This window comes from Xyrauchen texanus, chromosome 40 (assembly GCF_025860055.1).
Source record: "Xyrauchen texanus isolate HMW12.3.18 chromosome 40, RBS_HiC_50CHRs, whole genome shotgun sequence".
NCBI lineage: Eukaryota > Metazoa > Chordata > Actinopteri > Cypriniformes > Catostomidae > Xyrauchen > Xyrauchen texanus.
The window spans coordinates 26,393,520-26,417,571 of NC_068315.1; the positions used below are offsets into that span (position 1 = coordinate 26,393,520).

Here is a 24,052-nt window from a genome sequence, read left to right on the forward strand (position 1 = left end):
ACTTATGCTTCAGAGTACATATCAAACTGGCCAAGTCAGGTGATTTCAGCAAATGATGCTTCATTACGTCAGACTCTTTTGAAATGTTTCTAAATCTTTCATGGTTGGAGGCGTTGATCCCACAATGAAACCCTGAATCAGTATTAAATGCAGGCTGTAACTGATCTAGAGTCAGTACAGCAATAACTTAAGTCCAAAAAAAGCAGACTTGCTGATTTGAATAAAGTCATTTTAAATTCACTTTCAATCACCTTGAGTTGTGTTCCCACCGAAAAACAAAACTAAACTAAATATTGTGTTTACAAACATCATTTTGAAAAGTCCTGTATGGATTCTTAGTTCAGTATTTTCAGTTTAGAAAGAATTTAGATCATTAGTTTCACGTCTGTCGCTCACTTTGACGTTGTGTCGGAGAAGCGACACTAGGGGTCTCTCTTGAGCGCCGAATATGCCTCTGATCTATGAAAAAAGGGCAATGAGAAGTTGGCAGATAGTATTTGCATACCCCGCCCCCGGACATACGGGTATAAAGGCGAGGAAATACTATGAGTTCATTCAGAAATTTTCTTCGGAGCCGATGGTAGTGTATGCAGTCTGCTGCAAGTCACACACATCAGTTCCTGCCTTTTCCTCTGACGCACTGCATGCTGTTTTGACGGCGTATAACAGCGGCTTTCTCCTTCTTGCACGGCTGTGCATTGTTGCCCCTGGGCGCTTCGACAGCGCAAACAACTCAAAAGAGTTATTTAAAAGAGTGATTTTCTTTAAGAGTAATTTTCTCTAAAAGATCAAAACACAGCGGCGTTGAACGTCCTTTTCAGGACGCGTCTTTGTAAAGATGCCTTTCCACCCCTGTGTTATTCCTGGATGCGGTAGAGTGCTCTCCGCTTCAGACGGCCACAGGCGTTGTCTCGTGTGTCTGGGCAGCGATCACACCAAGGCTACATTTGTGGATGGTTCATGTTCTCACTGCGAGGGCATGACCATGGCAACGTTGCAGTCGCGGCTTGCTTTCAACCGGGAACGCCCCCTCGGTCCACCCGCCCCCGGCACGCTCATTGACTCCCGTCCGTTCTCGAGGTAATAGCGGCTCACCTCACCGCCAGTCTGCCTATCCTCTCGAGCTTGAAGTGCTTTGAGTCTTTTTTCAGCACCCTTGCCTCCCGACGCCGCATTATGTGCCCTGCCCCGTTGCTCCACCCCACCAGGTACGTCAAAAATACTCGTCCTCTTGGTGCCCCTAGCACGGAGTTTAGAGGCGTGGCTTTCACTGCTAGCTGGGCCGGACCATTCGACTCGGTTACGCAATTCAGTTTGCCAGGCCCCGCCCCCCTTCGCGGGCATCCATTTTCCTACTCTTTTACTCAAAGACGCAATAAAGCCTGTCCCTCCAACCGAAATGAAGAAGGGTCTCTACAGCCCTTACTTCGTTGTACCCAAGAAAGGCGGCTGCTTACGACCGATCTTTGACTTGCGAGTTTTCATCCAGGCTCTGCTCAAACCGTTCAAAATGCTCTAGGCAATTGATATGCCAGCGCAGCGGGGCTCCTCTCCAAAGGCCCGTTGCAAACGGTGCCCCAACCCGATTTGGAGGCGTAGGTAGTGACCAGGACGTGTCGGGACACCTGCTGCAGGGGCACTCCTGCCCGTAGAAAGCAGAGGTCTGTCCAGGGTCTGAGTGTTTGGCGGCATGCGGGGGTGATTATCACCCGGTGCGTGCCGTGGTGCCATGCTCGTCTCTGGACTCGAGTCTGAAGCCAGTGCTGAAGCGGTCTCATATGCATCAACCCCAGCGGCGTGACTGTGGCGGAGGATGCTATATGCCCCAGGAGCCTCTGGAAGAGTTTTAGAGCGAGGCGGGGGCCTGGCAAACTGAATTGCGTAACCGAGTCGGATGATCCGGGCCAGCCAGCGTGATGGGTTGGGAAGTGAAAGCCACGCATCCAATCTCCGTGCTAGGGGCACCAAAGGGACTAGTATTTTCGATGTACCCGGCGGGGCTTCACAGCGGGGCGGAGCAGGTAATGTGCTTTCGGGAGGCGAGGGTGCGTCCCGAGGCTTTGGTGCTGAGAAAAGACTCGAAGCACTTACCTTGCTCCACGCACCCGGCAGGGGGCGGGTTAGTGACTGAGGAGGAGGTCTTATGGTGGCGTCCTCTGGACTCGTCAGAACCGGCCGGCTGGGGGTCAGTCGTGGGGCTGAAGGCGGACCTGTGGCCGCATCCAGCATGCCGGGACTGTTGAGATCTGGGGGCAGAGTGCCGTGAGAACGGCATTTGCGTGCCAGATGACCCAGAGGCAAAGGAAATAGCTCTTTTATTGAGAATTTGGGTACTGCTTCCTCGTCTAAGGGGAACGGCAAATGAATTGCATTCAACACAAAATTCTCCTCCCGGCCCTCCACTGGGGGACGGAGCGGTCTTACCATCTCCGGAGCTAACGTCTTGAGCTCTGGGTCATCCGTCTCAGGAGCGCCTGGGAGCCTTCCAGGTCCTCGAGGGGGTCCGTGAGATGGGGGGCGTCGGCTTCCTGCGGGGCGCTCGACGCGTGGACTGAGAGCTGGGCCCAGGTTGAGGTGGAGCTCATCCGCTTTGAGCTCTAGAGGATAGGCAGGCTGGCGAGTCTAGGCGAGTCGCTGTTGCCTCGAGCACGGACGGGAGTCAATGAGCGTGCTGGGGAACGGGTGGTCCGCGGGTCTCTGGTACCCGACGGAGCCGCACCCGCTGCCGCCCCCAAATCGCCTCCAGCGCCACTCGCACCATCCTCAATCCCGTGGGAAGAAGGAGCAATGCGAGTGGCTGCTGGAATGGCTTGTTCTTGGTTGAAAACAAGTCGCGACCGCAACGTTGTCATGGTCATGTTCTCGCAGTGAGAACATGAACCATCCACAAACGCAGCCTCAATGTGATCGCTACCCAGACACACGAGACAACGCCTGTGGCCGTCTGAAATGGAGAGCACTCTACCGCATCCAGGAACTACACAGTGGCGGAACGGCATCTTTAGAAAGACGCGTCCTGAAAAGGACGGTCAACGCTCGCTGTGTTTGCTCTTTTAGAGGAAATTACTCTTTTAAATAAAATCACTCTTTTAAGAAACTCTTTCGAGTTTTTATCTGCGCTGTCGAAACGCCCAAGGGCAACAATGCACAGCCGTGCACAGGATAGGAGAAATCCAACAGCATGCAGATCATCAGAGGAATACACGGAAAACTTGGTGTGTGTAACTCGCAGCAGACTGCATACACGACCATCGGCTCCAAAGAAAATTTCTGAATGAACTCTAGTATTTGCCTCGCCTTTTATACCCGTATGTCCGAGGTTGGGGTATGCAAATACTGACTGCCAACTTCTCATTGGCTTTTTTCATAGATAAAGGTATATATACCATCAGAGGTATATTCGGGGGCTCAAGAGAGACCCCTAGTGTCGCTTCTCCGACACAATGTGGAGAGAGCGACAGAAGGGGAACTAGATTTCATGTCGGTTTAGTTTATAACAGAGTTCAATTACCCACTCTCTATTAATATCTCATTTGTTATATCCATCTTCTCAGGAATAATTCAATGAAGTAATCCAGAAATCACTTTATTTTCTGCATAGTCACAATGCAAACTACAGATAAGATGAAAACTCAGAAGCACGTCTCCCGTTGAAGACACACACACACACACACACACACACACACACACACACACACACACACACACACACAGACACACAGGGTTCTCCAGAAGGTGGTGAGGTTACTCCAAAAGGGGGTGACACCTTCACAATAGGTTAGGGTTAGGGAATGGGTTATGTAAGGGGCTCCCTATATCTTTGCTGTTGATTTGAAGCTCCCGCCCCTTTTTGGACGTCTATCTGCAACTATACCAGTCTCAGAGTAGGAGCTAAAAATGTCCCTAAAAATGTCTACAAGGAACTATATTTCTTCAGGAAAATTACTAGTACCATATAGCAGATGTGGGAAAAACTGAAAAACAGTTGTGCTACTTCAGTGCCTTCAGTGTGTGGTATTTCAAAACAAAACTCTTTGTCTTATTTTACTCTTAATCAAGTTTTACCATAGAAAGCCATGAAAAAACAAAAAGAATGCACAGGATCTAAAATTACCTTGATTTGATTCAATTTGTAAGAAGTTATCCTGTTTATATCTTCATCGTCAGTAATTGTATTTAATTTGTATTTTTCAGTTAAATCACACACAACAGTTTAAATTCATATTTATTTGTTAACTTTTAATGTAGATAAACAGTAAAGAAAGTTACAATTACAAGATAAAATTCAGCATTATTTAAACGTATTGCCACTTTTCCTGAACCAACTCTTTCTGAGCCTTCAATACAAACACATTTAAAACATCTATTAGTTTAGACAGATTTCTCCATTGGTATTTTTAAACCTAATCTGCTACTCATTTAAATGCCAAAAAGCTACAGAATATATTTTGCAGCAGCATAAAGACAAATTCACAGTCAATCATTCCTAATTATTACCAAAGACTATTTAGCAGAGATGGGCCACTTCTATTAAAATGAATGGGAGGAATTGGAACACACAACCAAGGAGTGCCCATCGGTCATCAGATGTAGAAAGGAAGTCCCGCCTTACAGTTAAAAGAGCCAGTCACCTTTTAGATACAGACATCGCCTGTCAATCAACTCAAAAATGTGCATGCGCATAAGCTATATAAGCTGAGAGAATGTTGTTTTTTAGCTTAATCTGAGGTAAAAAAAAATCACAATTTATGAAACCAGTGTTGACAGACTTTACTACTGATTTGAAAGATGCCATTTAAACGTAAGCTTGACAAGCAGTTTTTGAGATTTCAGTGTTCACCCCATTCAAGTAGATAGGAGCTGCACTGTCATGAATGGAAATAGCCTCCCGGGACCGTTTCAAAGATGGCCGCTGATATACTGTACTGCTTACTGCTAACATGTTCCTGAAGAAATCTAGAGCTGTATTTGTGTGAGATATTTCACTGCTAGCAACGTTTTACAAATTAGGGCCAGCACATCTCACACAAAAAGTTACACATTTTCTGTCCATTTGCCTTTGGGCTAATCTAACACTGCTATCGTTTTGATGGGCCTCAAGCTCTCTCTACTCCTGTGACCGCTTTCTAGTCACTTCAATCTTCACAAAATATCCATGGTGAGTCAGAATTTCATAGGGAATGCCTTGGAGCCATTTTGACCCCCTTTACGAAGACATAGTAATACAAAAATTTTATTTGTAATGTATTTTTTATATACAGTAATGTTTAAAATGATATAGACTCACATGGGATGAAGACTAGTCATATTTGTCCTTGTAACAGAGATGACAGAGTGTGTTGGATGGTTTGCTATTAAATAATTTTCACTCAAAGATTCAGGGAAGCTGTATGAAGCTTAAAAGACAAAGGCAGACTGTATAATTTTCACTGAAACTGGTGTGTACCATTGCAAACAGCAGACAGTATCTCCCCTCCTCTTTTTTCAGCCTCAGATTGGGTCATATTTTGGAGCTGAGGTGTGTGTGGTGGATTTGAACTCTGACTCCAACACAGACCTCCTGCTGGTTTCAGCACCAACATATACAATGGCTGACAGGGAGGGCAAAGTGTTTGTCTATGCACTCAGTCCACGCAGGGTAAGTGATGGAGAAAAAAATGGTTACAAAAATTTAAAATACAGTTATTTGATTATACAAGATCTTTAAGTATTCTTGATAACATTTTGTGCCACTCTCTCTGTTCTGTTTTAAAGCCTTATGCTAGTTTTTTGGGTACGGTCCTGATAGGCATGGCAGGACAATGGGGAAGATTTGGCTCTTCTCTGGCCAGTCCAGCAGATCTGAATGGAGATGGTTTCAGGGATGTGCTGATTGGAGCTCCATTAGAAGAAGATAGGCAGGGCAGCATCTACATATTCAATGGTAGAAATGGAGTGATCAGTTCAACATACTCACAGGTGAAATAGACATGGGTTAGTTCACATACAAATTAAAATTCTGTCATCGTGTCATCCTTAACCTGTAAGGAGATATTTTTAAGAATGTTTGAGACTTTGTTTTCCTTACAACCAAGCTCAAAAAAGGACAAAAAGCACCTTAAAAGTACTATGATTGTAAATGTAAATAAATGAAACATTTCTAGTAATTGCGGTTCAGACCTGCACAGTAAGGTGGACATTTGCACCAGTTCACAGAACAGTTTTGTTTCAGTTTGACAATTGGGATGCCTGGTGTGAATTGTTTACTTGTGGTCATACCAAAGCATCTTAGTCAGGCTGAGGCCAGGACTCTTGGCCACACGAGAAGGTGCATTGTCTTCTGTTGACATGTCTTCTATCATCATCCCTTTAGTCTATTTTTGGTCCTCTTCCATGACTCCTATCTTTTGTTACCTCTCTTGGCTTACTTCATGGAGTCAAATTCTCTTAATCTGTCCCATTTCCTCTTTCTTCCACTGTGTGTGATGACAGAGGATTGTGGGATCATCTGTAGAACAAGGTTTGCAGTACTTTGGGATTTCATTAAGTCAGTTATCTCTAGACCAAAGTGGAGACAACCTACCTGACATTGCTGTTGGATCAATGGGAGCAATTCTGCTTCTCAGGTATGTTTTCTTTCAAATATCTTAAGATGCACTGAAAAAAGTGGTAATGTGCAGTCGCTACCTCAAGTATCAATTTCTTCTTGATCTAACACTTAAAAATTACTTTGCTAATGTAACCATTTGTCAGGAGGATTTAGTTAAATGAAATAAATGTTTTAAATAAAAAATATAATTTAAATGACAACAAAGGTTTTGCATCAGTTTCACTCCATCTCCCTCAGATCTCTACTCTTCTTAGTCAGAATCTGTTGTTGTTCTGTAATTCTGATTTCTACCTTTTGTATGGTAACACGTTAGGATGTTGAAAGGAAACAGCGTAAACCTAAAAGAGAAATTTCCTTTTGGATTCTCACATTGTACCTAGAGGAGGTTAACAGCACTTCATAGAGGCTCGCCTTTTCTTGCCATACAGTCACTATATTTCCCAACACTCCAGTTCTATGGCCTCTGATGAGCCGCACAAGCTTGAGTCTGGACCCAAGAATATGGAGAGCGAACGGGCACCGTATTTCTTGCTTTTTGCCTTCCTCCCTCCCCTGAGTGAAAGCGCCACTACTAGCCATCGAATATGCTTGTGAAAGCTAACCGGATGTGCTTCACTCTTCTCTGGGAAGTTGGCAGGTGAAAAACATTTGCCTAACAGGCTGCTGCCAATTAAAAATGCTGGATTGGAGGATTCATTGGAGAAGGCGAGGGGAGGCGGTAGTTGTTACTCTATGACATGAGCTACATGGACGGGTTTTGCTGTTGCGCTGTCTCAGTGTTTCTATCAATGTCTATTGCTAAACATGTTTACATACGCGTCACACCCCGCCAGAAATTATGCTTTCCCCATTCTAGATGATAGGGCCCCATCTATGATAAGGTTAAATGCTCTTAAGTGATGTGCATTTGTGTCATGGCGATGGCCCTGTCCACCGCCCTATCTGTTCTTTGCTGGCATTTTTGATAGTGTGTTTTAGGGCCAGGGTTTCCTTGAACACAAATAAGAGTGGATAATTGTCCTTTTCTTCAATCTTCAAGAAATATTTTTTTTATAATTTACTTATCACCAATTTGTATTTTAAATTTTTTTGTCTTACAATTTTTGCTGTGGGCTGTACCATTAGCAATATGGTGTGGGTTAGGGACTGTATGTAAGTTGAGAAGTAGTTTAAAAAGCTTGCCCAGGGATCAACTTTGCCACGCAGAGGGGTTGTCACACGGCAATAGTAAGAGAGTGGACAAACTTTTTGAGCACTGCAACCCACTGAGCTCCAACTTGGTGGCAAGCACATCTCTACACTTTAAGTGGGTCATGTGGAAACATAAAGGGTTCAGCTTTGCGTGGTTAACTCTGCACAGTATGGTAGCGGTTTGATCTCTTGCTGGCTGCAGAAGCTTGCACTGACGTATCACCTCTTGCCTCTTGTATAACTTTTTTGTATCCAGCTCATTTACAAAGCATTGGATAGTAGTAATAAACAATGATGACCTCTTCTAAATTGCTTTTCATTTCCTTTTAAATTTAGGGTTATTACTCTTTTCTTATGCATTAAGGCCTTTATACAGAGTTTGCTTGCAATTTACCAGGTCCATTTCTCCTTGTACAATATTCATTTCTAAATGGAAGGAAACATTTTCTAATTGGAGTGCCAGCTGGAGTCCTCCTCGTTCACTCTCACAGGGTTTGTGAATGATAATGTCAGGGTTCTTCCAATAGATTAGATTTTTCCCCTTTGTGACAGAGCCCTGACATGTCTACGTGTTCCATGTCTGTTTTATGTCTTGTGTCTGGATTCAGCTACTTCGGTTGATTTGGTTTCTATACTCTGTGACTGAGTCCAGACACTTTTGTTTTGCCTCGTGTTATGTGAATGCACTTGGTTTTGTATTTTCTCATTTCCTTGTACATTCATGTTTGTCTTATCTTCAGTGATAACCCCATCCTCTCATTTGCTTTGTTATCTGTTTGATTATTAGTTTATTAGTTTCACCTGCCTTCCTCATTTCCCTCCTGATTTCTCTCCCTTTATAATCTCCCTTTGTGCTCTGTCTGGTGCCAGTTCGTTGTGGGATGTTGTTTATGTTTATGTCCCTGTTAGGTCTCTGTAGGTCATGTTCCTGTCCAGTCGAATTTCTGTTGGTTCTCTGTTCCAGCCCAGCCCATCATTGTGTTGTCGCCCTGGACTGAGTTTTTTTTTCCCCTTAGGTGTAGTTTTTTTTGTTTTTGTTATTTTTGCAAATGCTATTCTGCATTTGAGTCCTGCCATTTCGTCGACCGATACTTGTAATGGTAAACAAAAAAGCTCTATAATCTGAATAAAACATCCTCAAACACTAAACAAACAGTGTGTATACAATATGGAAACTCGGTAAGCGGTAAGCACCTTGAGTTCTGTAATCAAACAGTCTGTTGTGTTTCTCAGCTGTGATGAGCCTTAATGCTTAAGTTGTTCATTTAAAGCCGTTTAAAATAATGTCCTAGCTTATGTAATGTAGTGGTAATACGAGCAATCACAGAGCGCTGTTCTATGTAAAAAACGACTAACGGATTCACTTTATGTCACCAACTGGCTCATATTACACACAAAAATGATCTTTTTCAGTTTGGGTGGCTAACATATGTAATTTAATATGTAAGATTGGGGGCCAGGTGTGCGGAGTCATGGCCTGGACCCGCCCTCCTCCTCCTTGGAACTCACATAGAGCTGAATAAATTGTCAGAATGTAATGTCAAAAGTGGAAAATATTTAATAAATGTATAAATATATAAAACATTTCAAATTAGGTCGCTTATCAAATAAGCACATTTGTGACATTGAGTCATGTTAACTGTTTTGTACAAAAACGTTGTGCTTTCACTGATGCAGACAAGATGCTGTATAGAACATTTTTAAATGTTAAATAACAATTGATCATCAGGTTTTTGCACAAACTTGTGGAGTTCATGCCAGTTTAAATTCATGTCATTGAAAGGTATGCATCAAATACTAAGAAATGCTAAAAGTAATTAAAAATTTTCATTAGTTTTTTTGCACTCATATTGCTAATAGTGTGCTGTAATGTTTATAATAGAAGAAAATATTGGAATTAAATTACATGCTCGCATACATGTCAGGCTAGAAGCATTTTCACTAGTAGTCTCAGACTTTTGGAGCACAATGTTTACTGTACATACCACATACAAATACAGATACAAAAAATACAGATTCAACCATTGTGTGTGTGTGTGTGTTTCAGGTCCAGACCCATTATGCGCTTGGAAACAAAGGTAATTTACAGCCCATCTAAAATCCCAACCAGTGAATCAGACTGCCCAAAGACACTGGCAAGCACTCTGAAAGTGTGCTTCACCATGAGAGCATACAATCATGCTATAACAGGTTAATGTATAAGCTGATTATATACTTCAATAAAGTGTTGGAGCCCTGAAAGCTATTTTACATGACATATCTGAATGTTTTTATTTTTGGCTTCATATGACCATTTACTTGTGCATTTCTTCATTTGCAAGTAGCTTTGAATAAAAGTGTCTAAGGGAATACTGAAAAAATATAATGAATACATTCTCTAGATTTGGCTGCAAATATTAATTACACCATAAAGCTGGATGCCAAGCGAGAAAAATTTCGAGCATTCTTTTCGCCCCAAAACCGCGTCCTCGGTGATAAGATGACTATTAAGAAGACGGAAATCTGCAACGATCATCATTTCTTCATAGATGTAAGCCTTAAATGCCACTGTAATGCAACTGATAAGATTGTCTATGATATGGATTGAAGGCTTAGACCTGCGACTAAGAAATAACATTACTGAGTAAACATGCATGATAATAATGAAATCCTAGGGTGTTATGTTATTAATATTGCTTTTTACACTACTTATCTCAAATTAATTTTTGTTTATTCAGAAGATGCTCTAAAACAGTTGTTCATCAATTTACATTCATATTTGAGGGTCTTCCATATAAGATAATATAAAATGATAATCCTGGTTGTTGGGAAAATGTATATAATTAAAATGTTCTTGTCTTAATCAGGTTTGTTCAGAAGATGCACTGAACCCGTTGTCCAATCAGTTAACTTTCATATTTGAGGGCATTCCATCTAGCATGCAACGCTTGAGGCCAATACTCCTACCAGAGATAAAGAACACTACGGATTACAATGTAAGAATTCATTTTTCATATTGGGAGCCATATCATAAACTGTATATGTTTGTGCTATCTATCTTAAAAATAAATGCCAAATGGGTTGATATTTTGTTATTTCATGTAATGACATTCATACTTTTTGCAGTTTAAATGGTTTAATGCAAAATGTGTAATTCCAATAGTATGGAATAGAATTGTGGGTGTACACGTGAAAAAGCTATGAATTCAACAGAAAACACATCTGTTGTTTTGATTTTAATATTTATTTAGAAAAAATGCATTAACACAAAAGATCACAATGCTTCATTTTGCAGTGAAATGTAGTTGTAATGCAAAAATAATTGTGTTTCATCGGCTGTGTGAATTGTTTTGAGAGCATTGATTATATCTTGGCAAAATATGAAAAATCGTTCAAGAAAAACTGTAAACCATAACAGGCATATTATGTGGTAAATCAAGCATGCAAGTGACGAATATTGAGTAAAAATTCACATTAAATCCGACCTGTCTGTTCAGACTGAAGGCACGTCGGAGCAAATCTGATAGGAATCTCATTTATTTTCACAAATGAAAGTGTCCCTGATTGGATTTGAAAAAGTTAGATTCAAAATGTTTGTGGCTGTTCATCTAATTCACAGATCCACATGTGAGTGAAACAATCAGATTCGTCCACATTCAGCTGCAGTGTGAACATAGCCATTGCAAATTCACTGCACGCTTTAAATACTGAAGAATGTCACAAACAAATGCAGAAAACATAGACTCTAATGTCTCCATTTGGGGAGGCCAACAGATTTTCCAATCATACAATATAAACATGCTATATATTTCATGTTGTGTCATACAGTATAGTGTACATGCTGTCCTTTCATTTATCTTACGCTACATGATTAAACAAAGTACTCACATTAACACCTAAGATTTTTAAGTAATTTTAAGTAAGTTTAAAGGTGGGGTATGTGATTTGCAAAACGGCCGGCAGATTTTGAAAATACACAACTCTAAGGTCCTGCCTTCTCTCCTCCAACGCTGGCCCTGACTCCACCCATTCGAAAAACATGGACGCGCAATCATGCACGAGCGAAAACTCAGATGCGCGAGAGCGAGCCAGGCTAGCATAGGTTGGAGCTGATTTTCTCATAACTGTAAAAAAAAAAAGAACATAGCCAGCCCTGGCGTCTGTACAGCGGTCTTCTATTCAAAACAGGATTCATAGAAATGTGGAACAACCCCACTAGCACTATAAAAGCTCTATTCTCCATACATAAATACAATCGCTCACATCAGCTTCCTCCCCAAACAGGTTGTTTAGCTAGCTAGTTCATCATATGGCTGGGCTATAACGTTAGAACAGCTACAATTCTCATGCGCATATCGTCAGTAAAGACAGTTCCCTGATTAAATACTACTAGTTAATCGGCTTCTCACCTGTCAAGCAGAAAAAATGCCACAGCCGCATCTGTTGGTAGTCCTTCAGTTGCCGCCAACGTTTAAAAGCATCGCCTAGAACGACCCTTGTTTTTGACCTTTCTCTTTCGCCGTTTTCTTCGCAATTGCTCTCTCGAAAATAGATTTTCTTTTCTGTGATGGTGTCTTGTCTGCCATTCTACAAACGGAAGCAACTACACCTTCTCCTTCTCTCTCTCTCTCTCTCTCTCTCTCTCTCTCTGTACCGGGGCGACTTGCACTTCCTGTTACTGGGTCACGAGCTTTGAGTATGCGCACGAACGGGACACGCGCCAGGGTGGTGGGGGGTGGGGGGCATGGTACGACCGTTTGATTGACACATTTTCTGTCCAATGATTCTAGATGGTCTTGAAAATGATCGGCTGGAGTTTTTCGAGTCCTGCCCGTTCCACAGATGATTAAATTGCTTAATTTTCATTTCAGTGCTTCTAATTTACAGCCAGTAAGAGGGTTAGGAATAGGATTTCAAGTTATTTTGAAAAAATGGTCAAAAAAGAAAATCACATACCCCACCTTTAAGTAACATAAAAAATGTGATAAATGTACTTATGTACAGTACTTTTTTTAAATGTATCTTTGCATATATATATATATATATAAATCAGTTTAAAAGTTTACAATTTTGTTTTAAATATTGTTGGGCTCTCCCTTTGGACTGCAGTTGGATTTTGAGATAAACTGTGGAACTGATAACGTCTGTGTCGATGAAATCAGAATGGATTTCAATTTCTCTGGGTGAGTTCATTAAACTACACTAATGGTGGAGAAAGCAACAATGACAAAAGATTACTCATTGTTTATTTAAATCATTATTTTTTTGTTTATCTGATACAGATCTACAAATATAGAGGTTGGGAATATGCAGGAGATTAATGTGACCGTGTTTGTGGAGAACAGAGGAGAGAACTCATACAACACTGACTTCACCCTCAAATACCCCTTTGGACTTTCCTACAGGAGAATCACCTCGAAACAGGTAAAACCAGACTGGAAAAATTTTGAAAGCAATTCTTAATACAACAATGATGATTTTATATAACACATATATATATATATATATACAGTGGGTACGGAAAGTATTCAGACCCCCTTAAATGTTTCACTCTTTGTTATATTGCAGCCATTTGCTAAAATCATTTAAGTTCCTTTTTTTTCCTCATTATTGTACACACAGCACCCCATATTGACAGAATAACACAGAATTGCTGACATTTTTGCACATTTATTAAAAAAGAAAAACTGAAATATCACATGGTCCTAAGAATTCAGACCCTTTGTTCAGTATTTAGTAGAAGCACCCTTTTGATCTAATACAGCCATGAGTCTTTTTGGGAAAGATGCAACAAGTTTTTCACATCTGGATTTGGGTATCCTCTGCCATTCCTCCTTGCAGATCCTCTCCAGTTCTGTCAGGTTGGATGGTAAACGTTGGTGGACAGCCATTTTCAGGTCTCTCCAGAGATGCTCAATTGGGTTTAAGTCAGGGCTCTGGCTGGGCCATTCAAGAACAGTCACAGAGTTGTTGTGAAGCCACTCAACATATTGTGAGCGGTGTGCTTAGGGTCATTGTCTTGTTGGAAGGTGAACCTTCGGCCCAGTCTGAGGTCCAGAGCACTCTGGAGAAGGTTTTCGTCCAGGATATCCCTGTACTTGGCCGCATTCATCTTTCCCTCGATTGCAACCAGTCATCCTGTCCCTGCAGCTGAAAAACACCCCCACAGCATGATGCTGCCACCACCATGCTTCACTGTTGAGACTGTATTGGACAGGTGATGAGCAGTGCCTGGTTTTCTCCACACATACCGCTTAGAATTAAGGCCAAAAAGTTCTATCTTGGTCTCATCAGACCAGAGAATATTATTTATCACCATCTTGGAGTCCTTCAGGTGTTTTTTAGCAAACTCCATGTGGGCTTTCATCTGTCTTGCACTGAGGAGAGGCTTCCGTCGGGCCACTTTGCCATAAAGCCCCGACTGGTGGATGGCTGTAGTGATGGTTGACTTACTACAACTTTCTCCCATCTCCCGACTGCATCTCTGGAGCTCAGCCACAGTGATCTTTGGGTTCTTCTTTACCTCTCTCACCAAGGCTCTTCTCCCCCGATAGCTCAGTTTGGGCGGACGGCCAGCTCTAGGAAGGGTTCTGGTCATCCCAAACGTCTTCCATTTAAGGATTATGGAGGCCACTGTGCTCTTACGAACCTTAAGGGCAGCAGAAATTTTTTTGTAACCTTGGCCAGATCTGTCCCTTGCCACAACTGTCTCTGAGCTCTTCAGGCAGTTCCTTTGACCTCATGATTCTCATTTGCTCTGACATGCATTGTGAGCTGTAAGGTCTTATATAGACAGGTGTGTGGCTTTCCTAATCAAGTCCAATCAGTATAATCAAACACAGCTGGACTCAATTGAAGGTGTAGAACCATCTCAAGGATGATCAGAAGAAATGGACAGCACCTGAGTTAAATATATGAGTGTCACAGCAAAGGGTCTGAATACTTAGGACCATGTGATATTTCAGTTTTTCTTTTTTAATAAATGTGCAAAAATGTCAACAATTCTGTGTTTTTCTGTCAATATGGGGTGCTGTGTTTACAATAATGAGGAAAAAAAATGAACACATGATTTTAGCAAATGGCTGCAATATAACGAAGAGTGAAAAATGTAAGGGGGTATGAATACTTTCCGTACCCACTGTATGTGTATATATATATATATATATATATATATATATATATATATATATATATATATATATATTACTGTATATAAACATACATAGGGCAGAGTGGAGTGTACATCGGATGATGGTGAGCAAGGGGTTTCACTGGGAGAGACCATCTGCCACATCAGTAGCCCCATCTTCAAAACCAATGCTCAGGTGAACACACCCGTGACACAAACATATATGTACTTAAATGCAATGTAGTTAGACTTTGAAAAGACAAAAGTATTTTTAATTTAATGGCTGTGACGGTCATCTTCAACAGACTCAAGACATTTATTTAAGACATTTAAGACTTAAGACATTCGATTTGATTGATCTTCTCCTCATTCTGGATTTTTCCCAATTATAGGCTGTGTTTGAGATTACATACATTATTAATAAAGAAAGTATGTTTGGCCAAAATGTGACATTTAGTGCTTTGATCAAAAGGTAAGGCGCCTTTTTTTGTTGTGCTCGTTTGGAAAAAAATTTTTTTACCTTCATTACTAGAAGACTGCTCACATATCAGAAACTGATCAATGTAACAACTAATCAAAACCCTCCATCACTTACAGTGGGAATATACACTCTGCCAACAGTCAATTGTCCAAAGAGAAAACCATTGGTGTAAAATATGCCATCTACATTGCCTTGATAAGGTCAGTAACCTGCTCCTTTATTATGTTTCTGTACCTACAGTACCTTTGTTTACCCTGACTAGTGCAATTCTCTTTCTTCGTTTTATATTGCAAGGCATGAAAATACCAGCATCCACATTAATTTTACAGCAGGGAAAAATCAACTTCAGAGACCAGTGCAACAAATATTAAAGGTATTGGTTCAAGTGCAGTATCATGAACTATCATCTATCATCTCCATTTTCAGATAAATATCCTGTTACACTCTAACACACTTTCTTGCTTAACATCCTTTCTTTCTTTCAGGTTGAAAATGAACTAAGAGAATTAATGTTCAAAGTTTTCATCAGAGTTCCAGTAAAACTGGGAGATATTGACATCTGGAAAAATTCTAATTTACAAGTACATCACTTTCCTTATTTCTTGTCTTAGAGGCTATATTTCAGTTCTTTGAACTGAATGTTTTCTTGCTCTGTACACCCATTATATAGCTGCATCACTCTTTATTGCTAAGGGACTTAGGATGGATAATGTCACAAAGGTTTTACATTGTGGTACAATTTACCTTCTCCCCAATGGCATCAGGTCATGCCATATTTGCTTAAAATGTGTTAAATAAAACTAGAATTGAAGTAGTCTTTTTTTACAGATTCCAGACTGTAAGAAGATGAAGCTAGAGCAACCTGTAGTTACCAATTTTATGGAAGTTATCAAAAAGCAACGTGTGGTGGTGAGCCCCCACACACACACACACACACACACACATAATGTTTCTTTTTTTACATGTACTATACTGTTTACCTTTTTCTCAATTTACTTTCCTCAATTTATTCATATTGTGTGTTAAGCATGTTACAGGCATAGTTCACCCCAAAAATATAAATTACGTCATAATTTACACTCCCTCATGTTGTTCCTAACCAGTATGGCTTTATGAGAAGTATGCCTGTATGAGAAGATGTTAGGTATATTGTTAGTCTCAGTCATAATTCACTTTCATTGCATTTTATTTTTCATACAATGAAAGCAAATGGTTACCTAAATTAACCACCTGCCTAGCATCGCCTTGCGTGGTCCATGGAAGGAAGAAAGTCATACTGGTTTGGATCAATATGTGAGGATGAGTGATGAGATGAAAGAATTGTAATATCTTAGACATCTCTCTTGACCTCTTTGTCAGAACTGCTCTGTGGCAGCGTGTGAAGTGTTCAGTTGTGATGTAAATCTCCTGAAACATGAAAAGAAACTCTATTTTCTATCTGACAATGTGAGCTCTGGATGGATTGAGCAGGTAAACACATTTTAATGGATAAAAAAACAGTATATTTATCAGTTTTTTAAATCTCTGCCTAATTAATCTATATCATGGTAATTTTTCTACATCTCAGACTGGGCTCAGAGCTGCTGTTTTTCAGTTGATCAGTACAGTATCTATGGATTATGACAGGAGCAAATACGTTTTCTTCTCCACTGATTCTCAACACACTGCTCCAACTGTCCAGGTAATTTTGTGAAAGTTCATGTTCAAGTTTAATGAACCATTGCTTTAAACAGACTTTATTCTGCATGACAAATATTGCTAATAAAATGAACTGAACAAAACTAAACATTTGCATTTATGTTACATGAAATAAAAAGATAAGGCCTGAAAACCTTAGTGTCAAAAATGAGTGCCAACTTGTGGTAATGATGTAGAAATGTAGAATGTATGAATATGGGTGTAAAACATTTAAGGATGGGCAAGGAGGAGGCAAGAACCAGCTTGTCAATATAAATGATAATTTAATTAAACTCAAAACAAAACTCACAAACATAAACACACACATGGCGGACATGCCCGTAATTCTCTCTCTCTCAAACCATCGTCACTGGCCACCTTTATCCCTCGCGCGCCTCAGGCCGATTGGGGACCGGGCACCCGATATTCCGCCCCAGCCCCGCCTCCCTCCACTCCACAATGGGCATAAATGTTTTTCATACAGCACTAAACTAGACACGTTCTCTTTCTCAGGATGTGACTGTGCAGTTATGCAGTATTTTGTGACCAAAACACCCCAGTTCAAATTGTAAAAAGAATCATAAAGAAAAATATCATTTCTGGTAGACAACAGACAAACGTCTCATGTCTGATCCCATCACTGCTTCTATAAGCATGACGTACACAAAAACTCTATATCAGCTCTTATCTTATGCTGTTTTCTTTAAAATGAGCCACTTTTCTACTTGTCTGTGAGCTTCCTTAGGTAATCCAATGTTAATAATCCAATAATCCAGAACAAAATGCTGTCCTGCAGCAAAATCACGATGGTAAATATACTAGACTACCGATTAGGAAATATTATATTATACATACATCACGAGTACCGATATCAGCAAAGGCACCTAGATTAAGCTTCTAGTTCACTCTGAAGCCGAGATATTTGACCATAGAGTGCATGAGATCACAACATAGATTGGATGCCTATAGAGGAGCACATGGCGAGTGCTCATCTATGTTAGAGCGCCATCTGCATTTCAGATCTGCAAATTGTGATAGACAGTCATAGAGGAAAATGTATTTTGCTTAGTAGGCCTACTTTCTTACGGTGGCCCAGCAAAGAATTGCTGAAAATACAACAGAAATAAACTACAGCACAAAGAATTGTCTGTATCTGTTGCTACGGCAAAATGATCTGTATCTGTATTGGTATAGAACCGGATGTGTTTGTGGCTTAGACCGGAAGTCCGTCTAAATTAAACAAAATACACATTTTTTATTTAACACTATTGCATATTAAATAGAGTTATATATGTAACTATTTTACAGAAATGTAACTTTTATTGTTTTTTTTTACTAGATGAAGCTGAATATGTAAGCTATTTTCTGTAATAACGTTTAGGAATATTCTGCATAGAGGTACACTCTGTGGAGCATTTAATCCTCTATGGAGCATTTAAAAAACGTTTAGAATAAAGGATTAACCATATAATTATCTTAATTGGTGATGTGGATGTAAATATGGTCAACTTTAAAACACGGACAGAGGAGCTCCACTGTGAAATGCAAACAAAGTTGCGGGGCCATATGATTTGAAATTTCATTGATAAGATTTACATTTGAGGAATATTGGCTTCAAAGACTAATTTTGTTGCCATTTTAGATATGTTTACTTAAAATATTGGTTTATCCTTGTGCTTCTTTCATAATCGTTTTAATTAATAATTTTTCTATTATTCGGATGAATTTGTTATTTATTAATTCGATATTAATGCCTTTCCGAATAAGTTATTCAACTTCTGGCACATCACTAACGGAAATAAACCACACTACATGGAAATAAGCCACAAAACAACAGAAAAGCCACATCACAACGTTAAAGGAAAAGTTCACCCAAACATGAAAACACTTTCATCATTTACTCACGTCATGCTATTCCAGATGTGTAAGACACTTTCTCTCTTCTGTTGAACACAAATTAAGATTTTTAGAAGAGTATCTCAGCTCTGTAGGTCCATACAATGCAAGTGAATGAGTACCAACATTTTTAAGCTACAAAAACACAAAAAGGCAGCATAAAAGTTATCCACACGACTCCAGTGGGTAAATCAATATCTTCATATGCGATATGATAGGTGTGAGAAACAGATCAATATACAAACCTACATTTACTATAAATATCTTACTATAAATCAAATAAAAACATCTTACTACCAAGCTTAAGGACTCATCCTTTTTTCCATTTCTGCAGATTAATACCCAAGTGGAGGTGTATGAGGAGGTGGACCTCACAAAAGAGATCATTGGTGGAGTAATCGGTGGACTGCTGCTTATGGCTCTCATCACATTAGCTCTTTATAAGGTGCATATATATCACCATCATAATATCAGTTCAATTAATCAATCAAACTTTAATTTAAACTGTCTACACAGTCAAAAATGTACTTACAGCATGCATGTGTCTCTGCAATAGCTACTGTTTATTTTTCTTCTGTTACAAGGCTGGGTTCTTCAAAAGCCAATACAAGCAGATGCTGCAAGATGCACAGGGGGAGGAGCCAGCACAATAATGTCAACATCTACAAATGTAGTCAAAATTTTAGTTATAAGTTTTATGAGAAGTTCTAAGATACTGTATAAATTGTATTCTGTAAACTAGGTGATAGTTTGCTTAAAGGGATAGTTCACCCAAAAATGAAAATTCTCTCATCATTTATTCACCCTCATGCCAAGTCACGTATATGAATTTCTTTCTTCTTCTGAAAACAATCAAAGATTTTTTAGAAGAATATCTAAACTCTGTAGGTCCATACAATGTAAGTGAATGGTGATCAAAACTTTGAATCTCCAAAAATCACATAAAACCATCATAAAAGTAATCTATACTACTCCAGTGGTTAAATCCGTTTCTTCAGAAGTGAAATGATAGGAGTGAATGAGAAACGGTTCAGTGTTTTAGTCATTGATCTGTTTTAGTCCTGAAAATATGGATATAATCACCAGAGTCTACCAGAGATTTCTTTTATGCTGCCTTTGTGGTTTTGGAAATTCACATTTCTGGACACAATTCACTTGCATTGTATGGAGATACAGAGCTGAAATATTATCTAAAAAAATCTTTATTTTTGTTCTGCCGAAGAAGAAAAGAAACACATCTGGGATGGCATGAGGGTGTATTTAGAAATGACATCAGAAATGACATGATGAGAGAATTTTCATTTTTGGGTGAACTATCCATTTAAATATTGATTAGTTTTGTTGTTTCGTAACATATGATCTCTTTAATCACGGGAAGTAAGACATTTATTTGGCCTGCTTTAAAACATTTTATTAGGAAGAAAACTAAACAAATCTTGAGCTTATTGCTAATCATTGCATCATGAGTGGATCAGTGAGGTCAACGAGTTACCACCAAGAAAATATTTGGCTTCTTTTGTGTTAGAAAACTGATTAAAAACGTGTGAACCATTACAGAAATATTTGACTGCTTATGCAGGGTTGTTTCTCTCTTTTTTTACAGCTTGGAAATTTCTTTTTCTGTTTCTAAGTAGATTTCCAGATAAATGGTATTTTGAGCTCTGGTTGTATTTTGGGGAGAAAAAAAAGGTTATTGTACCGGCTTCATACTTCACATGCTAAACTGCTTCTTTTCAATGTTTATATTATTATGAGTGAAGTGTAAAAAGTGTAATACAAAATTCAAAGATTTATAAATAAAGTATTACATCAAAGGTTTGATCATAAATGTTTTTTTCTAAATAGAGAAGCATATGAAATTCACATAAAACACAATTAAATATAAATACAAATGTGTTAAAAGTTAGAGCTTGTGTCAGTGTTTATAAAATAATGATTGTACTACCATCCTACACAAAACTCAAAATGAAACAAAATATCAGTAAAATAGTTATAATGGGTCTAAAGGCACACCTTAAAGAAAATCAGCTTTTTTTCTGGTCGCAAATTGTATCAAGGCTGAATAAAAGCATGTAATTTTATTGAATATTGATGGAGCAACAAGATTTGTGTGAAAATAAATAATAACTGAATATTGTTTTGAATATATTTTTAAAGGTGTCACCACCTTTCCTCATGGAAGCCTTTTTCCCCACACTTGGGGTAAATGGCTCCCATAAGGGTTCAAATTATATCATATAAATATAGAGACAATAGTTAAAGGGCAACACTTTTTAACTTAAGCAAATACTTTTGAGACATTCTTTTCTGAGTAACCAATTAAGATTATATAAAAACAACCATGTCCGAAAGGGGTTATCCATTTCCTGTTAATTTCAATCACATTTGGCATTTCATAACATCTTAAGCATTTCATATATTAATCTCTATTGCAATTGGATCAGTCAATGTGAGCCCACTTTGAAAATTTTTCATCATTCTATTTACACCACTTAAGAAAAGCAATGTATGTCGTGGGGGCCTTTAGCCCATGCAAAAGATGGGATTTTTACCCCAAATACTATCAGTTTATTTAAAAACGTTTTCTTTTAATCAACTTAAACAAAACTGAAAATGATAATACGATTTTTTGTCAAAAAACGAATGTGACAATTTCAAATATTTTTTTAAATGATTAAATATTAGATCAAATAACCTCAAAATAAAAGTTTAGAAATTGCACGCAATGATCTCATGGATCAGGAACATTTTGCAGTGCATAGTGACAAACAGGCGTTAAGGAAATTACTCTGAACGTTTTAATTGCTGTTTAGTGTTTTGGGAAAAATTAAATCAAAAGAGCCTTTTCCCCAAGCAGTGCCCCTTTACAGTTTATTGTAATGGATTTACACATTTTACCAAACTATGGTAAATTTTCTCAAAACAGTTAATACAGTCAACTAAATTAAATATGAATTGTCCTTTACAAATTGTACATTTTTCTTCATCATTTTCTCAATTCACTACACACTAAATTCTTTGAGAATCAGTTTTTATACATTTATAGATTTTATAAATTTCTCCAAACTTTAGTTAATGCTCTCAAAAAAATTCACACAGCCAACAAAACAGATACTTAATTTTGAAATACAACTACATTTCACAGCATAATGAAGGACCATATTCTTTTCTAATAATGCATTTATTAAAACCAAATACTAACACCAGAACTATAGATGTGTTCTCTATTGAATTCAAAACCTATTCAGCACAACTCTACTATTGAAATAACACATTTATCATGAAACTCCACTATAAAGAGCCTTAACCATGTGTTCTGAAAAATGTGGCTGAACTTCGAGATGCGTGGAGAACTGCGATTGCCCAGCAGTTCTCCACGGTGAAGAAACAGACGGAGGCCATCTCGCATATCCTGCCCCACCGCAAGCCTGCCGCCATGGGCCATGCCCCGTCTGCTCGCCGAGGACAGGGGTTGATGCATATGAGACCGCTTCAGCACTGGCTTCAGACTCAAGTCCCGAGACGAGCATGGCGCCACGGCACGCACCGGGTAACACTCACTCCCGCCTGCCGCCAAACATTCAAACCCTGGACAGACCTCTACTGCAGCAGCTGTCCCGAAGCGTCCTGGTCACGACCGACGCCTCCAGATCGGGTTGGGACACCGTGTGCAACGGGCATGCAGCCGCGGGTCGTTGGAAAGGGGCCCCGCTGCGCTGGCACATCAATTGCCTACAGTTGCTGACTGTTTTCTTTGCCTTGCGGAAGTTTCTCCTGTTAGTTTGAGACAAACATGTCCTAGTCAGGTCAGACAGCACCACCGCGGTAGCGTACATAAATCACCAAGGAGGCGTATGCTCCCGCCACATGTCACGACTCGCCCGTCGTCTCCTCCTTTGGAGCCAGCCATGACTCAAGTCGCTGCATGCCACTCACATCCCTGACGACCTCAATGTGATAGCGGACATGCTGTCACGACAACGCTGGCCCGGTGGAGAGTGGAGACTTCACCGCCAGTCGGTTCAGCTGATTTTGGAACAATTCGGCAAGGCCCAAGTAGACCTGTTTGCCTCCCGAGAGACCTCCCACTGCCCGCTCTGGTATGCCCGAACAGAGGCTCCCCTCGGGGCAGACGCGCTGGCACACAGCTGGCCCTCGGGGCTGCGCAAGTACGCATTTCCCCCAGTCAGAATTCTTGCACAGGTGCTGTGCAAGGTCAGGAAGGACGAGGAACAAGTCACCCTAGTGGCTCCTTACTGGCCCACCCAGTCCTGGTTCTCGGACCTCGTACTCTTCGCGACAGCCCGTTCCCAGCGAATTCCCCTGAGGAAAGACCTTCTTTCTCAGGAACGGGGCACGCTCTGGCATCCGCACCCAGACCTCTGGAACCTCCACGTCTGGCCCCTGGACGGGACGCGGAAGATCTAGCTGATCTACCACCTGCCATCGTAGACACGATCACCCAAGCCAGAGCCCCCTCTACTAGGCAACTTTACGCCCTGAAGTGGCGCTTGTTCGCGAATTGGTGTTCTTCCCGGGCTGAAGACCCACAGAGGTGTGCAGTTAGGTCAGTGCTCCTATTTCTGCAGGAGAGGTTGGAGAGGAGGCTGTCCCCTTCCACCTTGAAGGTGTATGTTGCTGCTATCGCGGCCAACCATGACGCAGTAGATGGCAAGTCTTTGGGTAAGCACGATGTGGCAGCGGGGGCGTGGTCAAGCGCCCGTCGGGGAGAGGAAGCGGTAAGGGCACTTGCACCTGACCTAAATCATGTCTAACACCTGTCTCTAATTCCAGTGAGCACTGGGAGAGCGGCATAAAAGCAGCGACAGAACCTCCAGAGAGGAGGGAGAGAATGACAAGGGAACCCAGTGTTCCCAAGAGAGACTTACAATTGCTGTACAAGTGTGTTAAAAATATTAAAAACCCTGTTACCTGGGGAGTGATAAAAACCCTGTTTCCTGTGTTTTCCCTCTCTTGAAGTGAGAGTGTTCCACACACGACTTAATCATCAGGTTCCTAAATCCTTCCCGGCCAAGCCTGTTCCCCTCCTGGGATCTCTCAGTGGTCCTCACGGGCCTTCAGAGACCCCCCTTTGAGCGACTAGAATCAG

General features: G+C 40.4%; 1 protein-coding gene across 2 annotated transcripts in view; it reads left to right on the forward strand.

Annotated features, from left to right (window-relative positions):
* LOC127633251 (integrin alpha-M-like) overlaps window positions 1-20,756 on the forward strand; it is a 47,310-nt gene extending 26,554 nt beyond the window's left edge. For both annotated transcript variants that reach the window (XM_052112203.1, XM_052112202.1), the window contains 18 exons: window positions 5,489-5,638; window positions 5,755-5,958; window positions 6,472-6,605; window positions 9,828-9,970; window positions 10,162-10,310; window positions 10,627-10,755; window positions 12,869-12,942; window positions 13,042-13,183; window positions 14,986-15,084; window positions 15,281-15,360; window positions 15,486-15,569; window positions 15,664-15,742; window positions 15,855-15,950; window positions 16,198-16,278; window positions 16,729-16,839; window positions 16,937-17,050; window positions 19,277-19,387; window positions 19,527-20,756. In XM_052112203.1, the coding sequence (XP_051968163.1) occupies window positions 5,489-5,638; window positions 5,755-5,958; window positions 6,472-6,605; window positions 9,828-9,970; window positions 10,162-10,310; window positions 10,627-10,755; window positions 12,869-12,942; window positions 13,042-13,183; window positions 14,986-15,084; window positions 15,281-15,360; window positions 15,486-15,569; window positions 15,664-15,742; window positions 15,855-15,950; window positions 16,198-16,278; window positions 16,729-16,839; window positions 16,937-17,050; window positions 19,277-19,387; window positions 19,527-19,595 (2,049 nt within the window). In that variant the 3' untranslated portion in view covers window positions 19,596-20,756. The remainder of the gene's footprint in view (window positions 1-5,488; window positions 5,639-5,754; window positions 5,959-6,471; window positions 6,606-9,827; window positions 9,971-10,161; window positions 10,311-10,626; window positions 10,756-12,868; window positions 12,943-13,041; window positions 13,184-14,985; window positions 15,085-15,280; window positions 15,361-15,485; window positions 15,570-15,663; window positions 15,743-15,854; window positions 15,951-16,197; window positions 16,279-16,728; window positions 16,840-16,936; window positions 17,051-19,276; window positions 19,388-19,526) is intronic.
* The last annotated feature ends 3,296 nt before the right edge of the window (window positions 20,757-24,052 follow it).